General features: G+C 47.2%; 1 protein-coding gene across 1 annotated transcript in view; it reads left to right on the top strand.

The window, feature by feature from the left end:
* The first annotated feature begins 703 nt into the window (after positions 1–703).
* The window catches only part of LHX1 (LIM homeobox 1), a 52,001-nt gene continuing 30,545 nt past the window's right edge, over positions 704–22,159 (top strand). The window contains exons 1-2 of the mRNA XM_081890574.1: positions 704–2,336; positions 18,652–18,878. Coding sequence (XP_081746700.1) covers positions 2,167–2,336; positions 18,652–18,878 — 397 coding nt within the window. The 5' untranslated portion in view covers positions 704–2,166. The remainder of the gene's footprint in view (positions 2,337–18,651; positions 18,879–22,159) is intronic.

The following is a 22,159-nucleotide window of genomic DNA, read 5'->3' as shown; positions in this document are numbered from 1 at the left end:
GAGAAGGCGACAACAGAGGACGAGATGGTTGGACAGTGTTCTCGAAGCTACCAGCATGAGTTTGACCAAACTGCGGGAGGCAGTGGAACACAGGAGTGCCTGGCGTGCTCTGGTCCAGGGGGTCACGAAGAGTCGGACACGACTAAACAACAACAACAACATGAATACAACAACACGACTCGCCTGCAGCTCTTTTCCGAAAGGACCTACCCGTTGGGGCGGCGGGTGCAGAGCGGGACCTCTCCCGATCCTCGGGCTCAAACTCTCCCGAAAGTTCCCGCCTCTCCATCTCCATCAACTTCGGCGAAGAAGAGCGCGAGGAGAGAGGAGGACGCAGGCAGCCCCTTCTCTCCTCCTCCTCCTCCCGGTCCTCTCTCTTCCAGGATCCTCCTCCTTCTCCCCATCCCAAACAGCCCCCAACCCTGCTCTGTCCACCCCCCCCCCCGCTCCGCAGCAGCAGCAGCGCACCTGGTGGGAGCGGCGTCCGCGCCGTCGGGCTCCGGGCCGGGCTCCCCGGCTGGCCTCCTCCTCCGCCTGCCGCGCGCGGGGTCTCGCCGAGGAGCCTCTGATGATGGGCGAGGGGAGGGCGGGGCGAGAGGGGCGCCCTCGGATTGGGCGCCGGCGGCGGTGACGTGGCGGGTCCCTGCATAAGGCTCCGGCGTGGAGGCGGCGGCCAACATGCAGACTATAGCGAGGCTGGAAGGAGCAGCGGCGGCGACGGCAGCAGCCCAGGAAAGGAGGCAGAGCGAGGCGCGCGCGGGACTGGAGAGCCCGGAGCAGCAGCAGCAGCAGCAAAAGCACAGGCAGCTCCGCCTGCCAGAGGCCTCGTCCCCTCGCCTCCAGCATCGGCCAGGAAGAGACTCAGGGGAAGAGCTCCTTTAATTCGATTTTTATTCTTCTTCTTTTTTAAGAGGTTGGGGGACCTGCTAGATGTCCTCAGCAGCCCGGGAACGTCCTCGCCAAGCCAGCCCCGCATCTAGCGCGTCCCCATGGACCGGGCCAAAGAGTTTTTGACTCCTGGACTCACTCCGAGCCAATAGGGGTAAGGGAACTGCTGCTGGTCGCTGTTGATTGCTTACCTTACCCCCATCCCACCCCCAAAGGATTTTATATTATAGAAAAGGGAGGAGGGCGATTATCAGCACCGATCTGGGGGTGTTCTTAAAATAAAACTAGGAAAAATTTGTTTTTGTTTTGATTTTGCACGAGAGAGGGGGGAGAGCTTCCCCCTCCCGCTCGATTTCCTAATATGAGCATCGTTCTATTTATATAGCAGACATCATATTTCTCTCCCCTCCACGCCATCCCTTCCTCTCTGACTCCTCAAAATATCTCCTCTCTCCCTTTTCTTGAGACCCCCCCAAGGCTCCTCGTTTTGAGATGCCCCAAGCATTGCAGCCTATGATTTCGGACGATTCTTTTTTTTAATGTTGGGGAGGGGGCTCTGATGTGACTTGCACTTTGACCTCTGACTGCTCTACCTCAAACCTGCGAGGACTCCTTTGTTTCCACCTCCACCTCCACCCCACCCCCATGCTCCTTTACCTTCCAGCATACTGACAGCACCTGATTTGGCCTCCTCGATTGCTCTCATTCGTTATTATTAATAATAATTCAGGTTCTTGAAGAAGGCTTTTTTATCTGGCAACAACCTCAGCCACCAGAAAAAGGCCACGAAGAAGATTAGCTTCAGTCTCTGGTTCTTGAGCCGCCAGCCTGGCCTCCTCCGGACGCTGGAGTTTTTAATTTTTAGAAGATTTTTTTCAAAGAGAAGATTTATTGATGTTGTTGATGATGGTGATGATCGTTGGCTTTTGAGTTTGATGTTCCCGCCGGGACTTCGTTGAGAAGATCAACTTCTGCAGACAGCTTGCTCCAACGTGAAGGTTTTTCAAAAGCGCCGAGCCTGGGGAGGGTTTTCCCTACACCCACCCACACACCAGGGTGTGTGTCTTGGGGTGCTTGTTTGGGGCGTTGATTTCTGCCTCTGCTGTGGACATCTGCGAAGGAAAAGCGTCTCCTGCCTGCCTGCCTCCTCCAGCCTTGCTTGCAAACTTTTGATCCTACTCCGCCTCCAAAAAACACACGCACACACAAAACCAACTCACGACGACATACCCAGCGCCACAGCCCCCAACCACCCGCCCGCCCCCCTAACCAAAGACAATGGTTCACTGTGCCGGTTGCAAAAGACCCATCCTAGACCGCTTCCTCTTGAACGTTTTGGACCGCGCTTGGCACGTCAAATGCGTTCAGTGCTGTGAATGTAAATGCAACCTGACCGAGAAGTGTTTCTCCAGGGAAGGGAAGCTTTACTGTAAAAACGACTTTTTTAGGTGAGTCCAAAACTTTTTGTGTTTGTTTTTTTTGGGGGGGGAGAAGGGGTGTTCTCTTTTGTCTCACTTTCTGTGTTTACTAAGTGTTTACTAACTGTGTTCCGTGAGGTTTGCTCGCGGGGGAATCTGCCCTTGCGCGCTTGGCCCTAGGGAAGCGCGTTTTAGGACTGCGCAAGGGTGTCTGGGGGTCGCAGCTCGCATGCTTACTTCTAAGGAAGCGTGCATAGGATCGCGGCTTGCATGCTTATTCCTGGGTGGGTGCATCTAGGATCGCAGCTTGCACGCCTACTCCGGCGTGAGTAGGGTCGCAGCTCGTGTGCGTCCTCCTAGGGTTGAGCCCTGTTAAACACAGTGGGACAACGTCCCCCTAAACACGCCGGAGATTGCCCTGTTCATCAACTTTGGGTAGCAGGGAGGGGTTATTCCACTAACCCACCTCCGCAGCATCGCGTCCAAGTTAAGGTACCATGCCTGAAACTTTTCTCCTGCTTCCCGCCCGCCCCCAACATTACAAACCCCTTTATATGCGTAAAGGAGAGAAGCAGTCAGTACCAGGTTTCGCTTGCGCCCCCCCCCCAAAAAAAATAAAACGATACCTTCCGGGCTTTCCTATCTGCCCCGGGCCCTCTTTGAATTGCCAGGGTTTCTGGCCCCAGGATACCTGACGGAACTACCCGGCCTCTGAACATGTACAGTACAAAAGTGCTTTTTCCACCACCACAACCAGACGCAAACGGACTTAGACTTTCTAAGACCACTTTTAAAAAAATATATTGCCTGGATAAAATATTTGGGGGAGGGCAGGCTGATCAGTCCTCAGGGCAAGGGTATTTGTGTTTCGCGCGTGCACATTATTATTATTATTATTATTATTATTATTATTATTATTATTATTATTATTATTAACTGCAACTATAAGAAAATGCGGGATCCGTTATGATGCGTAGAGAGGCTCGTCTGTTTTTCTCCAGCGGGCCTTTGTTCTAGAGTAGCAAGCGAGGACTGATGGCTGTGTCAGCTGTCAATCAGTGCCTGGGAAAAGGGAGGGTGACCTTAAAAAAGAAAATGATTTTCTCTCTCTCTTCTCCCTCCCGCCTCCCAGGACAAGGGGGGGGGTTGGACTTTCTGCAAAGTTCAATTCGGGAAATCTCTCTCTGCGGGCGTTTCTAATATGACCCACTTTAACAAGTCACACTTCCCTTCTCCCCCCCCCTCCGCCCCCAATCGCCAAATCTCATCACCGTATATGGCCATTTTCCTAAATCAAACAAAGGACAGAAGGGAGAAAGCGGAATCACTGGAATTTTAAAAAAAGTTTTTTTAAAAAAGGAAACTCCTGTATCCCCCCCCCCAAAAAAATGTTCATAACCCAGTTCTTCAAATCTGGCTGGTTTTCAAACCGGAGAGATAAAATAACTCAGTCGACGTTATCACGATAAGTGAGCGGAAGCCTTACTCTGAGGAGACCCACTGAATTTAACGAGCATGACAAACTTCGTTCGTTTCAGTAGGTCTTGGCTGAATACAACCCATGATGTGCTTATATACGTGTGTTTGTGTGTGTGGTCAGATACAGGTAAATCTAACAGGATGAATGGATAGATAGATAGATAGATTAGATTAGATTAAACCCCCTAGCAGCACCTTCCTCAAAGGCGGGGAAAGGACTTTTGCATATCATTTTCTGTTTTCCTTTCCAATTTCGTAACAACGTGCAAGAGGCGGGGTTGGCATCGGTTTCCTTTCGGCGCCCATCGATTCAATCGCGAGGGGAAGATCACTGCTAAAGCCACCCTTTCTATGATCAAAGAAAAAGGTCCGAGAGTAAATATATAAACAAAAGGTTTGTGCGAGAGGGGAAGGAGGGATTGACCTTGAATTGCTCAGGTTTCTCTCTCAGTGGAAAAATACGCCACGATCACTGCCCACCCTGATACCATAAAGCGCTTCTTTTGAAAACTGGGCTTCTTTTAGGTGTTTAAAAAGAGCCCAAAAAACAAACAAACCCGATCAAACCCGCCCTTCTCCTCCCCTCGCCCTGCGAAATTGAATGATGCTCCCCGTCTGGCCAATATTTCGTCTTGCTATCCTTCCAAGGAGGCTTCCTTTCGGCGACATTCTTTGTTTCTTAATAATCGTAATTAAAATGATAGTAAACAGCATTTTGGGCAATTTAAAGAAGGTGGGAGGGAGGCCAACTTTAAAAAACCAGAGGAAAATATGTCTCCTCCTTTTTATTTTTGCTTTATAAGAATTCCGTTGAGGTTCCGAAGGTTATTAAAAAACGATGCACGCGAAAGGAGAATTTTTAAATGTGCTTTTATGCAATAAAATGATAATCGTGATAATATGCTATTCTGGCGCATGGAAGCGATATATAAACTAACATAAGATTTTTTTTAAAAGCGCGTTAAGTGAAGCGAGCTTCGTTCTCCTCTGTAGGCAAACGATCGAGTAAATAATACCTTTTTACGCGTTAAGCTTTTGGGGAGCATTTTATCCAAAGGAAGGACTTTGACCCGACAGGCAACAGAAACAGGATTATCTGAAGGGCTGAGGCAAGGGAGAAAATCTAAACACATGTCCCAAAAAGCTAGGGACTTCTAAATGCTGCGATCCTAATTTCACCGACTGGAGAGTAAACGCCATTGAACTCAGTCAGGCTTTTGAGTAAACACGTTTGTGGTTGCAAACTTAGTAAAAATCCGGGAGGTGAACAGCGGAGTCTTTCCTTCTACTCAGAAGTAAGTGCCGTTGAGTTCAAATCGACTTATTCCCAGGCAAGTGGAGCAAGGCCTTGTGCAATGGCACTTACTCCTGAGTAAACGTACGTGGGGGTTTCCCTCCTTCAAATGGTGAATTTAGGTTGGCTCGCGCCTTTACGCGACCTCCCCCCACTTAATGCATTCTAGCAAGATGTTCTCCTCTTAATTCCCAATTTATTTTATTTGCCAGCTACTTTCGGAGGTTAGCAAAAATTAAACCGGCAATGGACTGGGGCGCGCGCGGAAGAAACCGACTTTTGCATACGTAGCGTTCTCTTAGGCGTGGGGTCGATTTACAAAAACACACCTACACACAATAATAATTGATAATAATTTTATTGTTTATACCGCACCAACCTGGCTGGGTTTCCCCAGCCACTCTGTAGAAGTTATTTTCTCCTGCCGACTTAGAGCACACACGGGGGCTGTGTGTATTGGGAGAGGTGTTAGAATTCACCTAGGAAATCTCCCTCCTTGTCTTTGCAAATTCCAAACTCCAGACGAGCGAAGGAAGCGGGTTCCTAATGCGAGGATTTGCGCCTTGTGCACAATCTCTCTGCTTGTTTGCTGTGAATAAGCCGGGTGATAACTAGATCTGAATAAGGAAATGCGTTTCCGGCTGACGAAGCGATTGGTGCCTGCGTGTCCACACGGACAGGCACGCACTAGGGCCCCGTCCTCTCTCCGCCACCCGCAGCTGATCTAAGAATTCACTTTGCACCCGCGCGGGCGACTTGGAATCCTTGTTTTCACACGTCTAGATCCCAGGAACCCCTTGATCTGTGTTGATCCCTCCCGCAGGGGACCCGCTGAAATGAATGGACGCTGAGGTCCATTAAGTCCAATGGGTCTACTCTGAGTAAAGTCACTTGGACGGACACACATTCCTTACCCATCTACCCGCAAGAGTTAGGGTGGAGATGGCAAACCTGAGTTTCCAAGACTGGGAAGAGTATTTGAGGGGAAAGAAGTCGGGTTGTTGTTTTTTTAACTTCCCAGGGCAGGAGGAAAGGAAAAGTCCAGTCCATCGGCTGAGAACTTCCTAAGACGGAGGCCCCGTCCATCGGCCGCCTTCCTGTGGTTTGAAATGGGCCGACGCCTCGATTCTGCCGAAGCGGCTCTCCAAAAGGCTGCGAGGAAGTCAGCGCAGTCTAGAGAAAGGGGAATCCAGAGCACAGGGGTGGGGGGTAGAAATAAAAGAATTGTGGGGGCTGACTGAGAAAAAAAAGATTGATTTTAAATAGTTAGCTGGCGCTCTGAAAACCCTTTCGGGTCTGGAGAGCGGAGCGCGTAAAAGAGATGCGCATAAGTGAGAGGATGGATGGATCAGAGCGCGGTCCGAGGCATGTTTACTCGGGAGTAAGCTCCTCTGGTTCCTACCGGCCTTGTAAAAATATTTAAAAAGGAAATGTTTAAGAGAAGGGAGGGGAAATATGGCTGGCCAAAAAGAACGTGGCACCCAGAATGGAAAGCGCGGTGGAGACAAAAGAGCTGCGGGAGGAAGCGAGGCGAGGGAGGAAAGGAAAGATCTCAGCGCGGAAAGGGAATAAAAGCAGCGAATGGGAAGGTGGTGTCCGGAGGGCCAGGGAAGGGCCGTGGCTCCGTGCAGGCGAAAGGTCCCCCGGCTGAAACCCGCGGAGAGAAGCTGCCAGCCCGTGTCGGCAATACGGAGCGCCAGATCGGGACCCGGCGCCTGATTCAGTCGGCGGCGCTTGCTGTTCTTTGAGCTTGGCAGAGGGGAAATAGGCTGCGGGGGGGGGGACTAATGTTAGGAGCCAGGAAGGACAGTTCCTCGTTAAAAGCATGACCTGTACCCATTGTTTAAATCCACCTGCTCTCTGTGTTGTCCCCTCTCATCTCGGTTCTTTCACTGCGAGCGAGCGCGCACCCTCCTCACAAAATAAAACAACCACAAACAAACTAGTTTGTTTTCCCCCCTCCTCAATACACCACCCCCACCGGTCCCGAGAGGCAATTTCCTCCCTTCCCCATGGAAAGACGCCATCCTGTGCAGGTCTACTCGCAAGTCAGCCTCGAGAGGAGAAAGAGATTGTTCCTGGATCAGTGGGTGCCTAAGGCCCGCTTAGGCTTCGGAGTTTTAAGTTTCTTGGGACTTACTTCCGAGTAGGCACGGGTAGGCTCGTTGGTGTCAAAAGACACGAGGGCTCTTGCCTAAGAGAGCCTGTCTTCTTTCTGCTATTGGGGCCTCCTTCCTTTTCCATCAAGTTTCTAGTCCCTCTTGTCCCGCGTAGGGACAATCGTCTGCCAGCGGCCTCTGCTAGCGGGACGAAAGGGCTTCCTGTATGCAATCATTCCCAGCTTCACCAACCCCGTCGCTTTTTCCTTAATTATTTTATGTTATTTTGTTTTGCACCAGCAGCCCTCTCCCGTGGAAGAAAAATTAAGAAATCTGATTTTTAAATAATAATAATACAAAAGCCAACAACACTCAAACGCTTGTTAAGATGCTATGAGCCAAACCAGTAGGTAAAACGGGCCCCCTTCCAATTTTATGCCCACCATGTGTGTCCACGGCTCGAAGCACGTGGGAAACATTAAACCCGCTAACCCATTCGACGCCTTGATTTCCAGGCGGCTTTACTCCCAGGTAAACCAGGTCGCTAAATAGGCATTCCTGTATCTGTCTCTGTCATTCCTTCGTCCCTTTAACGAAACAATTCGCATTTGATTCCTACTTCCCTCCGCAAGAAGAAGCAGCCTTCGGCAAACGCCGACACGTATCTGAAACGGTCGTGTGCACGCGCGGTGCTCGCACAAGGGAAGCGCATGTTGGTTGTGGTTGTTTTAAGGACCCGCTGATTTCAATGGGTGGCGGTGAAGCGCGCCTCGCCTGTGCGGTTCAGAGCAATGGGGCGGGAGAAAGGTTTCGACTTTGGCTGAATCGCGATGCCTGCCTGCGCACTTGGGGACAAGATGGGGAATGGAGGGGCGACGTTACGGACCTCTCCTAGCTGAACTTCAGGCTTGTGGCTAAGACTATCTCGGTCCAGCGGACCTTGTATAGCCCCGTGGGTTTCTCCATGGGTTGTTTTTAACCACACGGCTCCGAGACGCGAATATTTAAGCCGTGTAGAAGAAAACTCTTAGATGAATAAATGCAATAAATAAATGAAATATTCCCCCCCCCCAATTTTCTTTCTCTCTCTGAGATGCGTTGGGTTGCCTCTAGCGTTTGGCCATTCTGAGAGCAAACCCCTCGCAGTTGATGGAGCTAAGTCAGCCGCGTTGCAATGGGTCTACTTTGAGTAGGACTAAGCTTGGATACAATCCATATGTTTACAAGTGACTGGACTGGCATTGTATATAGGACAGTGCCTAAAAATGTATTTTCGTGATGTGATTTGCCACCAGCAACTTATAGGCACACGCATATCCGCATGCAGACGTATTCGTGGATGTTTAGGATTAACTGCATACTTCCAGGTTCAGGGAAAACTTGTCTGGAGTGTCGTTTGGCGCTTTAAAAAATCGGGCAGATTTGTAGACAGAAACAGATACGTAGCACACCAAATATATACTGCATCTATAGATTAGGTACCTTATATGTCACTGCGTAGGATGTATAGAAACTCTCTAGTGGAGAATTGAAGTGTGTGGGGGGGTGATCTTCGTGTCTCCTCGAAAGTAAGCCCCATGGCATTGCATGGCAATTGTTCCAGCGTAAAGCTGCATTCCTGGCGCGCCGGCAGCACGGAAGGTAATGACATCGGGGTGTCGTATCCCTACTCAAGAGTAGACCCATTGAAATTAACGGACTCGCGATAGCCATTTCCAATAATTTCAGTATGTAGGTCTACTCTGAGTAGGACTAGCGCTGCCGACAACCCGTACAGTTTGTCCCCCCCCCAAAAAAAATCCACGTAGAAGTAGATGCTTCTGTCCCGGGGTGTTTTAAACTGATGGAGGCGATGCAGCCACCCAGAAGCATTTTTCAGGTGGCAGTCCTAGGCGCACTTATCTGACAGCTGACAACTTGGGAAGGGGCGGAGGGGAACAACCTTACTTCCGAGTAAACGAGTAGATGAGATCGGGGTTTCCGTGTGGGGAGCTGGAAAGCAAGGGAAAGGAATCTTTCATTGGGTCGAACCTGTTAGGTGTGGATCGAGAATAAAGGAATCTTTAACTGAGAGAGAAATTATTTAAGTGTTTTGGGGAGGTAGTTAAAAATCCAGGTGAAAATTGTGTGTGCAAATCAAAATACAAAATAATAACATTTTAAAATTAGTAGTAGACATTATTATTAATAATGGTAATTTGCCCCCTGCAAAACATGTGAAGAAATGACCACAATTGTGGTTTCTCTCACACTTCTATTTGCATTTTCCCCAAAGGAGCCTATTTGCAGTCTGGACCTGCCAGGGTTTTTATTCAGGAATAAAGCCCTTCTTCATCTTAGCTATCCTTCAGGGTAGAGACATGAATCAAAACAAAGACTCATTAAGCCTGCACAAACTTATCTGGGAGTATTCAGTGGGGGGTTACTTTTGAGTAGGACGCAAGTTGACCATCCAGTCAACAAAAGTCCCCTGGGTTGGTCCCCATTGGTAGAAGATTGCACTGCACCTGAGCAAGCAGTGCATGGAGAGATCCAGCGATGGATCCCTTGGGACCATTGATACCTGAGATCGATGCTTTCAGGAACAACGAGCGCGCCCCCTCACCACAGTTGTTGTGATTGTAATTTTTAATACTGAATTTTAAATTGTTGCAACCGATACCTGGGACCTGGTGGCGAAGGACAAGTAATAAATTGAGATAATATCAATTAATTCATTAATACAGGGTGACCAGATCAAGAAGAGCAGTCAGATCTGGGCAGGCCTTTTGGAGGACAGATTCAATATTGAGGCGAATAAGCTTGCCTTGCTTCTGAGTGCAAAACACACACACACACACATACCTCCTGGGAGCTTACTTGTCCGTACACCTGCACGGATCAAGCCGTTCAAGGCTGTGTTTTCCATAGGACCACCCCCAACCCATAATAGTTGCACCAGAACAAAATAGTGTGGGGAGCATAATAGGGTCAACTATATTTCTAGACGGGTGAATTGCGTTTCTCCCATCTCTGGGTGTGGGGAAAATATATGTTAATGACAGCGGACAGAGCCCAGCAATGGGAGGGGCATATGGGGACGAGCTCATTGGGGGGGGGCTTGTCCCCCTTGTACTTCTCTAGCCCCACTCAGGGCAAGCGAAGAACTGGGGGTTCAAACAACCTTACAGTAATACCGGTAGATGAAGCCGCCTTGTATTAAATGCATCTAGCTCAGAACAATGCACCAGGCTTCCCTATGGATGTCTCTGGCAGAGAGAGAATCTTACCCATCACCTGTTTCCTGACCCTTTGAAGCAGGAGATGCTGAACTGTGGGACATTTCTGCGTGCAAAGACCTAGGCCACCCTTTGGGTTAATCCCAAGCAAGGTTTGGTTTTGGATAGGTTATTTTCCACCCATGCCATCCCACTTGGCCAAGGAGATCTACTGCTTCTTTTTTGGCACGGAGGGAGCCATGTCGAAAGGCATCGCACATCTCCCAAATTCAGCTTTAATGCTTATTAGGGCGTCGTTAATCAAAAGTGTCAGCCCTCTGGAGAGGCAACTCCGTGGCATGCCTCTCTCCCATCTCCCTGTACAAACTCCCTTGTCCTCTTTCCAGGTCAATTACAGCTGCAGCAAACCTTTTATTTATATTCATGCTAATACATTGTGGCCTACAAAGTCTGGCCGACCTAGCCATTGGTGTACCTGGGAGCAAGCCGCCCCCTCCGTTGAATTGAGTAAGACAGGGCAGTTAGGGCGGCAGCCTTGCTACCTTTAACCCTACCCAGGAGAAGGAGCCGATGTCATGAAAACTGGAAGAGAACATGCAGTCAATTCTCTTATTCTTGGCGTAGAAGGAGCCACAAGGCCAGAGATGGCAAGCGGACAATTGGAGAAAGCTTATAAGAAGGTCCTCTGCCTGTTTCCTCTCCTTCTCCCCTCTCTGTGGAAGGCAAGGCTATCCGTGGTTAGTAGCCATGATGGCTGTGTTCTGCCTTCCTTTTAGAGGCAGGAATGCTTCTGAATATCAGTTGCTGAGAATCGCAGGATGAGAGTGTGCTGTTGCGCTCAGAAGCCCTGGTTAAGCCACTAGGAGAACAGGACCCTCGACTAGATGTGTCCTTGGCCGGACTCTTGTTTACGTTCTCCAGTTCCCTTCTCTTGCAGCTTAGAGAGATGGGTTGGAAGAGTGGCAGGGAAGGTTGGAATGCAGAGCACAAGAGCGTCTGAAAGATCCCAGAAGCCGAGAATATTAGTCTTGCGGCTTTGCTTGGGGAAGGGCTGTGGGTCATGGGAAGAGAACCTGCTTCTCATGCAGGAGGTCCAAGATTCAGTCTACGACATCTCCCAAGTAAGGCCAGGAGAGACCTCTCGTCTGAAACCCTGGAGAGCCACTGCCACTTGGGGTAAATAATACTGAGCTAGAGGGAGTAATGGCCTGACTTGATGGGTACAAGGCAGCTTTTTGTGTTCCCATGTTTAGTTCATTAATTTGTAGTTCCTATGTTTCTTTCAGTGCTCTTCTTTGTAATCCTGTATATGCGGCCATTTATTAATATTTCTGTAGCTTAGTCTGGTACGTCAGCATTATTAGGCCCTAGATGTATGACTGTTAAAAACAACATCTTCATATTTCTAATAATTTCTACCTGAGTTTGCTTTTTTCCTCCTCCCTCCCCAATCAATTTTCCTTTTATGTTGTGACTTTATAGAATATAGATTGTAAACCTCAGGATGCAGAGATTGCCCCCTCCCCTCCTTTTCCCCCCTTTTTGCTCATCTAGGAGCTCCTCTGGGAGCCTCTAGGACTCTCCAAATTCAAAAAGGCTTGGGATTCCAGACCCTTGTCCAAGGGACCACTGGAACCACATAGAAAACGATCCAAATAATAAATAAGAGAAGCAATGTAGAACTTTACAATCTTCTTGCTTCCGCCCCTCTTCCTTTTGCGATGTCCACCCAGCAACCCTGTGAGGTAGGCAGTGCTTAAACTTTGAGAATAAAGTACTGGGGTTGTAGCCTTTCCTGGAAGCCACACTCTGGACCCCAAATCATATTAACCCAAATTCAGATTTGCCAGGTATGCAGGCTCCTTGCTGCTTGAACCTGACTTCCTCCCTCCAGGCTCCTCCTATTATCCTTATGAGCAGCTGCTTCTAGCCAGAAAGAGATGCACAGCCTCTGAAGATTATTTCCATTGCTTCTACAGCCAAGTCATACTGCAGAAAACAGGTTCCAGGGCAACATGTCCCCAGCTGTTGATCACTCTTACTTCCATAGAAATACTTTTAGAACAGTGGCTGAAATATGCCTCAAACCAGCTAGAGAATCCCTTGGGTGGGAGGTGAAGGTAAACAGGATCGTATTGGTACTTTTGTTTTCCCAAGAAGGGCAAGTTTATGCTGGTTGGCCAATGCAGGAAGGAGATGATGGAGGAGCCTGTTCCACACCATACATTCAAAATGCACATGACTTCCCTTGAAGCAGGCTTCCTCAACATCGGCCCTCCAGATGTTTTTGGCCTACAACTCCCATGATCCCTAGCTAGCAGGACCAGTGGTCAGGGATGATGGGTATTGTAGTCTTAAAACATCTGGAGGGCTGAGGTTGAGGAAGCCTGCCTTAAAGGATCCTGGGAGCTGTACAGTGGTACCTCAGGTTACATACGCTTCAGGTTACATACACTTCAGGTTACAGACTCCGCTAACCCAGAAATAGTGCTTCAGGTTAAGAGCTTTGCTTCAGGATGAGAACAGAAATCGTGCTCCGGCGGCGTGGCGGCAGCTGGAGGCCCCATTAGCTAAAGTGGTGCTTCAGGTTAAGAACAGTTTCAGGTTAAGAACAGACCTCCGGAACAAATTAAGTACTTAACCTGAGGTACCACTGTAGCTTGTTAAGGGGTGCTGGAAATTGCATCTCCTTGAGGGGAAACTACAGATTACATTATTCTTTTCTGGGCGGTACACTACATGCTTTAAATATGTGTTGGGTGTGCTTTAAGTATATGGCGTAGATCTGTATTGCAGTGTATATTATTATTATTATTATTATTATTATTATTATTATTATCACTATGTCTTACCTGCCCTTCTCCCAAAGCTCCCAGGGGCAGTTTAAAGCAATTAAAACACAGAAATAATATTTAAATGCAATACTATGCAATATTTAAAGACAACTTAGAATCACAAAAAATAAGATGGGTCCTTAAAACATACATCTCGGGGGCCCAAAGGCAAGGTAAATCTCTCCTTGCGCCTCGGTGGGGAGTTCCACAACTTAGGTGCTGGGCTGCCACTGCCACCCCAAGTTTCTGAGGGCAATGGAACAAGCAACAGGGTATCCTCCACCGATCTCAGCGCTTGAGAGGGAAATGTTCCACTTCAGCATACTTCATTCCACACTACCCAAAATAAATAAAGCGAATAGAAACAAAATGTTAGAGTAGAATACAGTGGTACCTCGGGTTAAGAACTGAATTCGTTCTGGAGGTCCGTTCTTAACCTGAAACTGTTCTTAACCTGAGGTATCACTTTAGCTAATGGTGCCTCCCGCTGACGCCACAATTTCTGTTTTCATTCTGAAGCAAAGTTCTTCACCCTAGGTACTATTTCTGGGTCAGCGGAGTCTTTAACCTGAAGCATCTGTAACCTGAAGCGTGTGTAACCCGAGGTTCTACTGTACCCAGCTTCAGAATCCTCCATTCCATTCCACCTCCTGCCCAGTTTTCCAATCCCACCCACCCCAAAAAACCACACCACAAAACCCATAGTCTCTTGGCTGGATTTTTAAAAAGAGTTCCTTTCATGGGTTTTTGTTTTTAACGCAAACCTCAGGGTTGCACTTCAAGGTTGCTGATGCCTCCCATTCTCATGCATGGATGGCGCCCTTTTGGCAACATAAAGGAATGCTCTGCGCTGGCTGCGCATCAGGAACAGAGGGAATGTTTCTTATTAAATATGTCTGTCCATGTCACACTTTGGGGTGGGACGTAAAACAAAAAAGGACCAGGCTTCAGCCCGTAGGAACCTGCAGTGCAGAGTTCAACCTTGCAGGGAAATGAGAAAGAAGGGAAAGGCTAGAGGAAGAAATCTGGGTTTGCCAGATTTTTAAAATATTTTTTTGAAATCTGCCTTTGCTCTTGTGTTTTCCAGAAGCAACCTGCCCAGCAGATATTAACAGGTGTTGCTCGTTATCTTTAGGCCAGGAACAAAATTCATCAGCTGGTTTTCCTGCAGATCATGTTGTGCTGCTTGGCACAGGAGCAAAGCAGGCGAGGGTTTTCTGTTTTTGTTTCCCTCCTGGTTCGCCTAATAACAAGGGATGGTGGTGTTTGGGCTCTGAGCCAGGGACACTTTGCTACGGGGCTGAATGGGAAGCTTTTCAGCACTTCTGAGCGGAGATGCAAATAAGAGGACAGGCACACAGGCTCCGCCTAGGCCCCCTCTGTAAAATATCTGTGCTTTTTCAAAATTTGGGAAGCACAAAGTGTCCTTATTTTAACCTAGGATGACAAGGTGCAAAATGGGATGAGGAATTTTCAGTAAAAGCTCAGCAGCCTATTTTGGCATCAATAGATAAGCATCCCCCTAAACTGAGCTTTATCGCTTTTAATTGCTTTTAATTGCTATGCTTTCGAATGGTTTGTCTTACTGCAGTATTTTAACTGAGGGTGCTTAAATGCCCCATTTGAACTGCCATTGCATATTTTAATGGTGTGTTGATTTTACAGTTGTAAAGTGCTTGGAAGCCCTGTTGTCCTATAAGCGGTATATACATTAATTATATACAAATTAATTGTTATTAGTGGTAGAAGTATTTGCAGCTTACCTCCCTCGATACATGCTTTGTGCACAACATGGGTCTGTTTCTTTCAAACGTTTATTTCAAAAATTTACATCGAAACCCTAAAGCACTTGATCGAAACAGAACCACACTGAAAGAGTTACAACATTCTAGCATGAGAACAGCAGCAGTTAAATCAAAGATATTTGGAACCTCAGGTTAAAAAGCATTTTTTAAAATAATAATAATAATAATAATAATAATAATAATAATAATAATAATAATAATAATACTTTTTAAAAAATGTGCCCAGGGTCTGTTGAAAAGCCAATAAAGCAGGAACCTTAAAAACAGCCTTCTACTAAGTCAAACCATTGGGCCATTTAACTCAGTGTTGTCAACACTGGCTGGCAGCAGCTTTCCATGGTTTCAGGCAGGGTCTCTCTCCTACCCTGATCTGGAGATGCCAGAGATTGAACTTGGGACCTTTCTACATGCTAATAATAATAATAATAATAATAATAATTTATTATTTGTACCCCGCCCATCTGGCTGGGTTTCCCCAGCCATTCTGGGCAGCTTCCAACAAAGATTAAAAATACATTAAAATGTCACACATTAAAAACTTCCCTGAACAGGGCTACCTTCAGATGTCTTCTAAATGTTAGATAGTTGTTCTTCTCTTTGACATCTGGTGGGAGGGTGTTCCACAGGGCGGGCGCCACTACCGAGAAGGCCCTCTGCCTGGTTCCCTGTAACTTGGCTTCTCGCATTGAGGGAACCGCCAGAAGGCCGTCGGTGCTGGACCTCAGTGTCCGGGCAGAACGATGAGGATGGAGACACTCCTTCAGATATACTGGGCCAAGGCCATTTAGGGCTTTAAAAGTCAGCACCAACACTTTGAATTGTGCTCGGAAACGTACTTGGAGCCAATGTAGGTCTTTCAAGACCCGTGTTATGTAGTCTTGGTGGCCACTCCCAGTCATAGCTGTCAACGTTTCCCTTTTTTAAAGGGAAATTCCCTTATTCCGAATAGGATTCCTCGCAAGAAAAGGGGAAAGTTGACAGCTATGCTCCCAGTCACCAGTCTAGCTGCCGCAAAGCCTTGATAAACTAGGATTGGAGCCTAGGCCACACCAGTCCTGGACCCTTAGGAGCAATTTGCTTTGTCATTCATCTTGTTATTCATCCAGGTTACCAAAAACCCTTAGAAGGCGGCCTGTCCTATTTCACCACAAGCCAGCCTATCTGAACATCTTTTCTTCAGTTACTTTTCATAATTTCAGTTGCCTTTTCTTTCTAATGCAGTGCTTCAGGACGGACAGCAGCTTAGCTGGGAAAACATATCCCTGCAGGGAGAGGCAATGATGGTGTCAGAAAAAAGCATCTCCTGTTGAAATTCTGTCTGTTGAGTAGCTATTAAGTACATAGGAGTTGGGGAGCGGGAAAAGCTGACTATATTAGCCACCACAATGTCCTCTTTCTCCATCGGAGACCCTTGTTCCATTCTCACCAAAACAGTCTTGAAATAACTCTCAAAAAAACTCTAAAATACCCCCATCCTTTTAAAGGAGTGTGCAGTTGTTTGGAAACATAGCTTAGATGTGGGTCCTGCAACAAAGTGCTGCAGTATAGCGTATTCCTGTTCAGGGTTCTAGCCAGCTATAAGATCATAAGGATTTGGCCAATGGCCCATTTGGTCCAGCATCCTATTCCCTCAGTGGCCGACCAAATGCAGGACCTAAGTTCAACAACAGCTCTCCCCACTTGAAGCCCCCAGGAACTGGCATTCAGAGGCATTTCCTGACTTCGAAAGGGGTGGGGTGGGAATGCCGGCATTGTGGCTAGTCCCCACTGCAGACCCTCCAAGTGTCCCTATTTTCCAGGAACGTCCCTGATTTAGAAAAGCCATCCCATTCAGCCCGGACACTGAGGTCCAGCGCTGAGGGCCTTCTGGCGGTTCCCTCACTTCGAGAAGCAAAGTTACAGGGAACCAGGCAGAGGGCCTTCTCGGTAGTGGCGCCCGCCCTCTGGAACGCCCTCCCATCAGACGTCAAAGAAATAAACAACTATATGACATTTAGAAGACATCTGAAGGCAGCCCTGTTCAGGGATGTTTTTAATGTTTGATGTTTCAGTGTATTTTTAATCTTTTGTTGGAAGCCACCCAGAGTGGGCAGGGCATATAATAATAATAATAATAATAATAATAATAATAATAATAATAATAATAATAATAATTACTATATCCCATGATGTCCCCCTTTTCCATAGGATAGGGTTGCCATATTTCAAAAAGTAAAAACGAGGACACCCTGAAAGTTGTTGAGCCAAAAAAAAAGTGATTTTTTGATTGACTTGCCTAAGATTCAGGACAAAACACTGCCTTTCAGAAATTCCCCCGGGACATCAATTGAAATCCCGGTAATTTCTGGGAAAATCCAGATGTATGGCAGCCCAACCTTAAGATGTTTCTATTTTCATTGGAGAAATGTTGGAGTTATCTGACCCATGAGCCATCTGAAGGCAACCCTGTACAATATAGGGAAGTTTTTAAAACCTTGAATGTTTTATTATGTTTTTATATATGTTGGAAGCTGCCCAGAGTGGTTGGGGCAACCAAGTAAGATGTATGGGGTATAAATTGTAAAATCCTCATTGTGGAATGGGACGTCCCCATTTTGATCAGAGAAATGTTGGAGGGTGTGCCATTGATTAATTTCCCCTGTCCTCTTTTGAAACCATCCAAGATGGCGGCTATCGCTATCTCTTGTGGGAACAAATTATTTCATTTTTACTTTTTGCTCTGTTGCTATTCTGTTTTTTTAAAAAAGCAAAACCAAGCTGACTCGGGAAATGCCCTGAGTTTGAGTGAGGAGAGGATGGAACTGGGAGTGGGAGTCTTTCATTTTGATGGACAGGGGTGGGTTTTCATCACAGTGGGTTTTCTTCCCTGGGCATTCCAGTCCCCATGATTTAGAGAGAGCGGGTAAAAGCTGTGCTTGTTTTTCCTGTGAATTTATGCTCCTTTACCCAATGCAAGTCAATGAAAAGGAATCTTTCTTTTGCAAAGAGAGGGTGCTTTGTCTCCATAAGTCTGCAGTGGAGGCACAAGGCAGTGGGCATAACCAGGCGAGCAAATAAATGAAAATACTTAACTAAAAGTAGAAATTGTGGGACATATTTTTCTGAGCACTTGGGTTCAAAAGAAAGTAATTTTAAACAAATGTTGTTGAGGCATTTCATTCCGAATCTGCTAGACAGAGACACAGGATGAGGACAGGTGAGTGTCCTGCCCCAAACTAAATCCTGGCTTTGCCTATCCAGAGGTACCCCCTCTACCAATGGTCCTTGCACTAGAACAGTGGTGGCCAAACTTGCCCTCCAGCTGGTTTTGGACTACAACTCCCATCATCCCTAGCTAACAGGACCAGTGGTCAGGGATGATGGGAATTGTAGTCCCAAAACAGCAGGTGGGCCAAATTTGGCCACCACTGCACCAGAAGGTCCTTTCTGGGAGGACGGCATGGTCAGCCCTCAATATCTGTTTTCTGCTGCCTGCCATTCTGCCTCTTGGTAGAGCCGTCCCCAATTATTCCCCTCTTCCAGCTTCCCTATTCTGGTTTCAGCCTTGTTCTGGTTTCGTTTCTGATCCATTTCAATACCTCTGGCCTGTTTCCTCCACCCCTCTCTCTCCCTCCAGGTGTTTTGGGACCAAGTGTGCTGGCTGCTCCCAGGGCATCTCTCCCAGCGACCTGGTCAGGAGGGCCAGGAGCAAAGTCTTTCACCTGAGCTGTTTCACCTGCATGATGTGTAACAAACAGCTCTCCACCGGCGAGGAGCTTTATATCATCGACGAGAACAAGTTTGTCTGCAAAGAAGATTACCTGAGTAACAGCAGCACTGCCAAAGAGAACAGCTTGCACTCAGGTGAGGAGCAGCGCTGAACTTCGGCTGGGGTGGGGCAGTCCGAATGCAACTGTTTGGACCACTGAAATGCCTGGTTGTCAGAGCTGTATACAACCAGTTACATCACGTGACTTCCCCCAAAGAATCCTGGGAATTGGGGTTTGCTAAGGATGCTCGGAATTGCAGCTCTGCAGAGGGTTAAACTAGTTCCTAGGATTTGCAGGGGTGGGGAGCACCATGTGATGTCTGTAAATCTCACAGGAAGACCTTAGGCTACATACCTAGCCATGAAAGGTAAAGGTAAAGGGACCCCGGACCGTTAGGTCCACTTGTGACCGACTCTGGGGTTGCGGTGCTCATCTCGCTTTATTGGCCGAGGGAGCCGGCGTACAGCTTCCGGGTCATGTGGCCAGCATGACTAAGCCGCTTCTGGCGAGCCAGAGCCGTTTACCTTCCCGCTGGAGCGGTACCTCTTTATCTACTTGCACTTTGACGTGCTTTTGAGCTGCTAGGTTGGCAGGAGCAGGGACTGAGCAACGGGAGCTCACCCCGTACCGGGGATTCGAACCGCCGACCTTCTGATCGGCAAGTCCTAGGCTCTGTGGTTTAACCCACAGCGCCACCCACGTCCTAGCCATTACTGAGGAGCTATTCTGCTGGAACCACTCAGTCTGTAGAGCAGGAGACTCTTAATCTCAGGGTTGTGGGTTCGAGTCCCACGTTGGATCCCTGCATTGCCGGGGGCTGGATTAAATAACTCTCATGGTTAGGCTTACCATATGTCTGGAATTTCCCTGATATAGCTGGCATTCAGCCTTCATAAACAGCGTCTGGATGGAATGTCTGGGGAAATCCCGGGCGTATGATAGCCCATGTCAGTAGTGTAGATTTTGACAAATTTCATTTAAAATAGCTTAGAACATGGGTAGGCAAACTAAGGCCCGGGGGGCAGATCCAGCCCAATTGCCTTCTTAATCCAGCCTGTGGATGGTCCAGGAATTAGGGTGTACCGGTATTTACATGAGTAGAATGTGTCCTTTTATTTAAAATGCATCTCTGGGTTATTTGTGGGGCATAGGAATTCGCTCATTACCCCCCAAAAAATATATATAGTCCAGTCCCCCACAAGGTCTGAGGGACAGTGGACCGGCCCCCTGCTGAAAAAGTTTGCTGACCCCTGGCTTAGAAACTCCGTGTTGGCTTTTTAAAAAAGATTTCGCAAAGAAAGCTCAGCAACTTTGGTCAAAACAACTCTTTTGTGTTCGGATTTTGACTTTTTGAAATACGGCAAACTTCCTCATGGCCCCTTCCATGATTCTATGAGGAAGGCCCATTAAATTCAATGGGATATACTCTCAGGCAGGGGTGCCAATTTAATAAAATATGGGAGGTGGGGAGAGAGAGCAGGCAAGCCCTGACACATATTCACCATTTGAATAGTAATGCTCATCAACTTTGGCAGGCTCCTCAAATATTTTATTGGGGGGGCCGAATGGACCTCAGCCCCTAGGCATAGGAGATGGGATACCTATGCACCCAGGAAAATGGGATTAAGCTTGCAACATTAGAATCTGTACCTTAGCTTTTGTGAACTCTAGAATACTTTAAAACAGAATTGGATCACTCCACCAAGGGGGAGAGGTCTATCAACACCTATCAGCCATGATAACTGGGGAAGGGATTTAGCTCTGTGTCTAGAGCATCTGCTTTGCATGCAGAAGGTACTGGGTTCAATTCCTGGCATCTCCAGAACTGGGAGTGTCTCCCGGATGAAAGTCTGGAGAGCCACTGCTGGTCCTCAGCAAGATGGACCAGTGGTCTGACTCTGCATCAGGAAAACAGAGCTTCTGGATTCGGAGATAGTGTAACTCAGGGTTGCCCCGGTCAGCATGCCTAATGGGCAAGGATAATGGGAGCTGGCGTCCAGCAACATCTGGAGATCACCACATTGACCACCTCCTCCTCAGAATATCTGCCACTGATATTCATAATGGGGGGCTGTTGGCCTTCAAGCCAGGCTATGGGGTTTTTTTTATGGAGGCATGGGTTTGGAAGAAGGGTGTTGGCTTACAACCAGCAGGGCTCATTTGATGTCTTTTAATTAATTGATAGGAGCAATTAATTTGCTCCCCCCTTTTTTTTCCCTTTCTGATGTATTCAGAGTTTTCACAGCTATGGAAAATCAGAATGTGACTGTTCTGTCATTTGGGGAGGGAGCTGAGAGTAGATTATAAACTTGATTGGAGATGGAAATCAAAATATCCACCACCAGGGGAATCACAGGTCAATATTTGGAGTATTATTAAAATAGCATTGGATTGTACCCAACCCAAGTCTTACTCAGAGAAGACACATTTCAGATATTTTAGAATCACTATGAGTTTGCATTGAATGGTATGGATGGTTTGATGAATTGGTTTCATTCTCTCTCTCTTTGCCTTGTTATACTATTTTGGTTTTGATGTGCTTAGAGTCATTGCAATGTTTTGCTAATGGTTAATGCTATTGATACTACCATGAGCTGTTTTGAGCTCAGCTCTGTCGCTGGAAAAGCGGAATGCAAATCTGAAATCAAATTTAAGTCAACGCCCCAAGTTAGCCATGTTTTTTTTTCTTTTTTTTAACGGGTCTTCTCTGAGCAGGACTAGGAAGGGAGACAACCAATGATTTTATTTTTATGGTATATTATAATCACATTATTGATTGCCTGCCCATCACACACACACCCAAGGTCCCAGGGCAGGTTATAGCAATGTTATAAACAATTTAAAATAACTTGCAGACAGAAAAAAAAAATAAGGCTTCTAAGTGGTGTACAAAATATAAAAACCAATTGCACAATGTTATTCAAATACTGGTGAAATGGACCCAATTCCTTTTCAGTCTCTGTGTTTGTCCGCTGCAGAAACTGGAGGGTCTGAGAAGATCAGATCAGAACAGGGTCTGCTCAGCACATTTTGCAATCCACACTTAGCTGCAAACCGCTGGGAGGAGCATCCCTAGGTGTCTATGGGTCTTTTCCTTTCTTACATCCCTTTTGGGAAGAGGACCAGTGAATTGGAACTACTGGAGATCCATTTTAAGAGCCCAGAAAGATCAGAGAGAAAAACATCTTCAGAGAGAGTGAGTGATAGACAGGCACATACTTTGTAGGAAACAGCTTCTTTTTTGAGGCGGTGGGTGAAGAAATTCACAGTCCCAAGGAAATGTTTGGCCTAGCAGACTTGTTGGGGAGGTGTGTGTGTGTGTCGGCTTCACACCCGTGTGTTACTGGCACACATGTGTAAAGTGTGGAGGTTTGT

This window comes from Podarcis melisellensis (genome assembly GCF_964234715.1).
Source record: "Podarcis melisellensis genome assembly, chromosome: 15".
In the NCBI taxonomy this organism is placed as follows: Eukaryota; Metazoa; Chordata; class Lepidosauria; order Squamata; family Lacertidae; genus Podarcis; species Podarcis melisellensis.
This window is presented reverse-complemented; position numbering and strand designations above follow the sequence as displayed.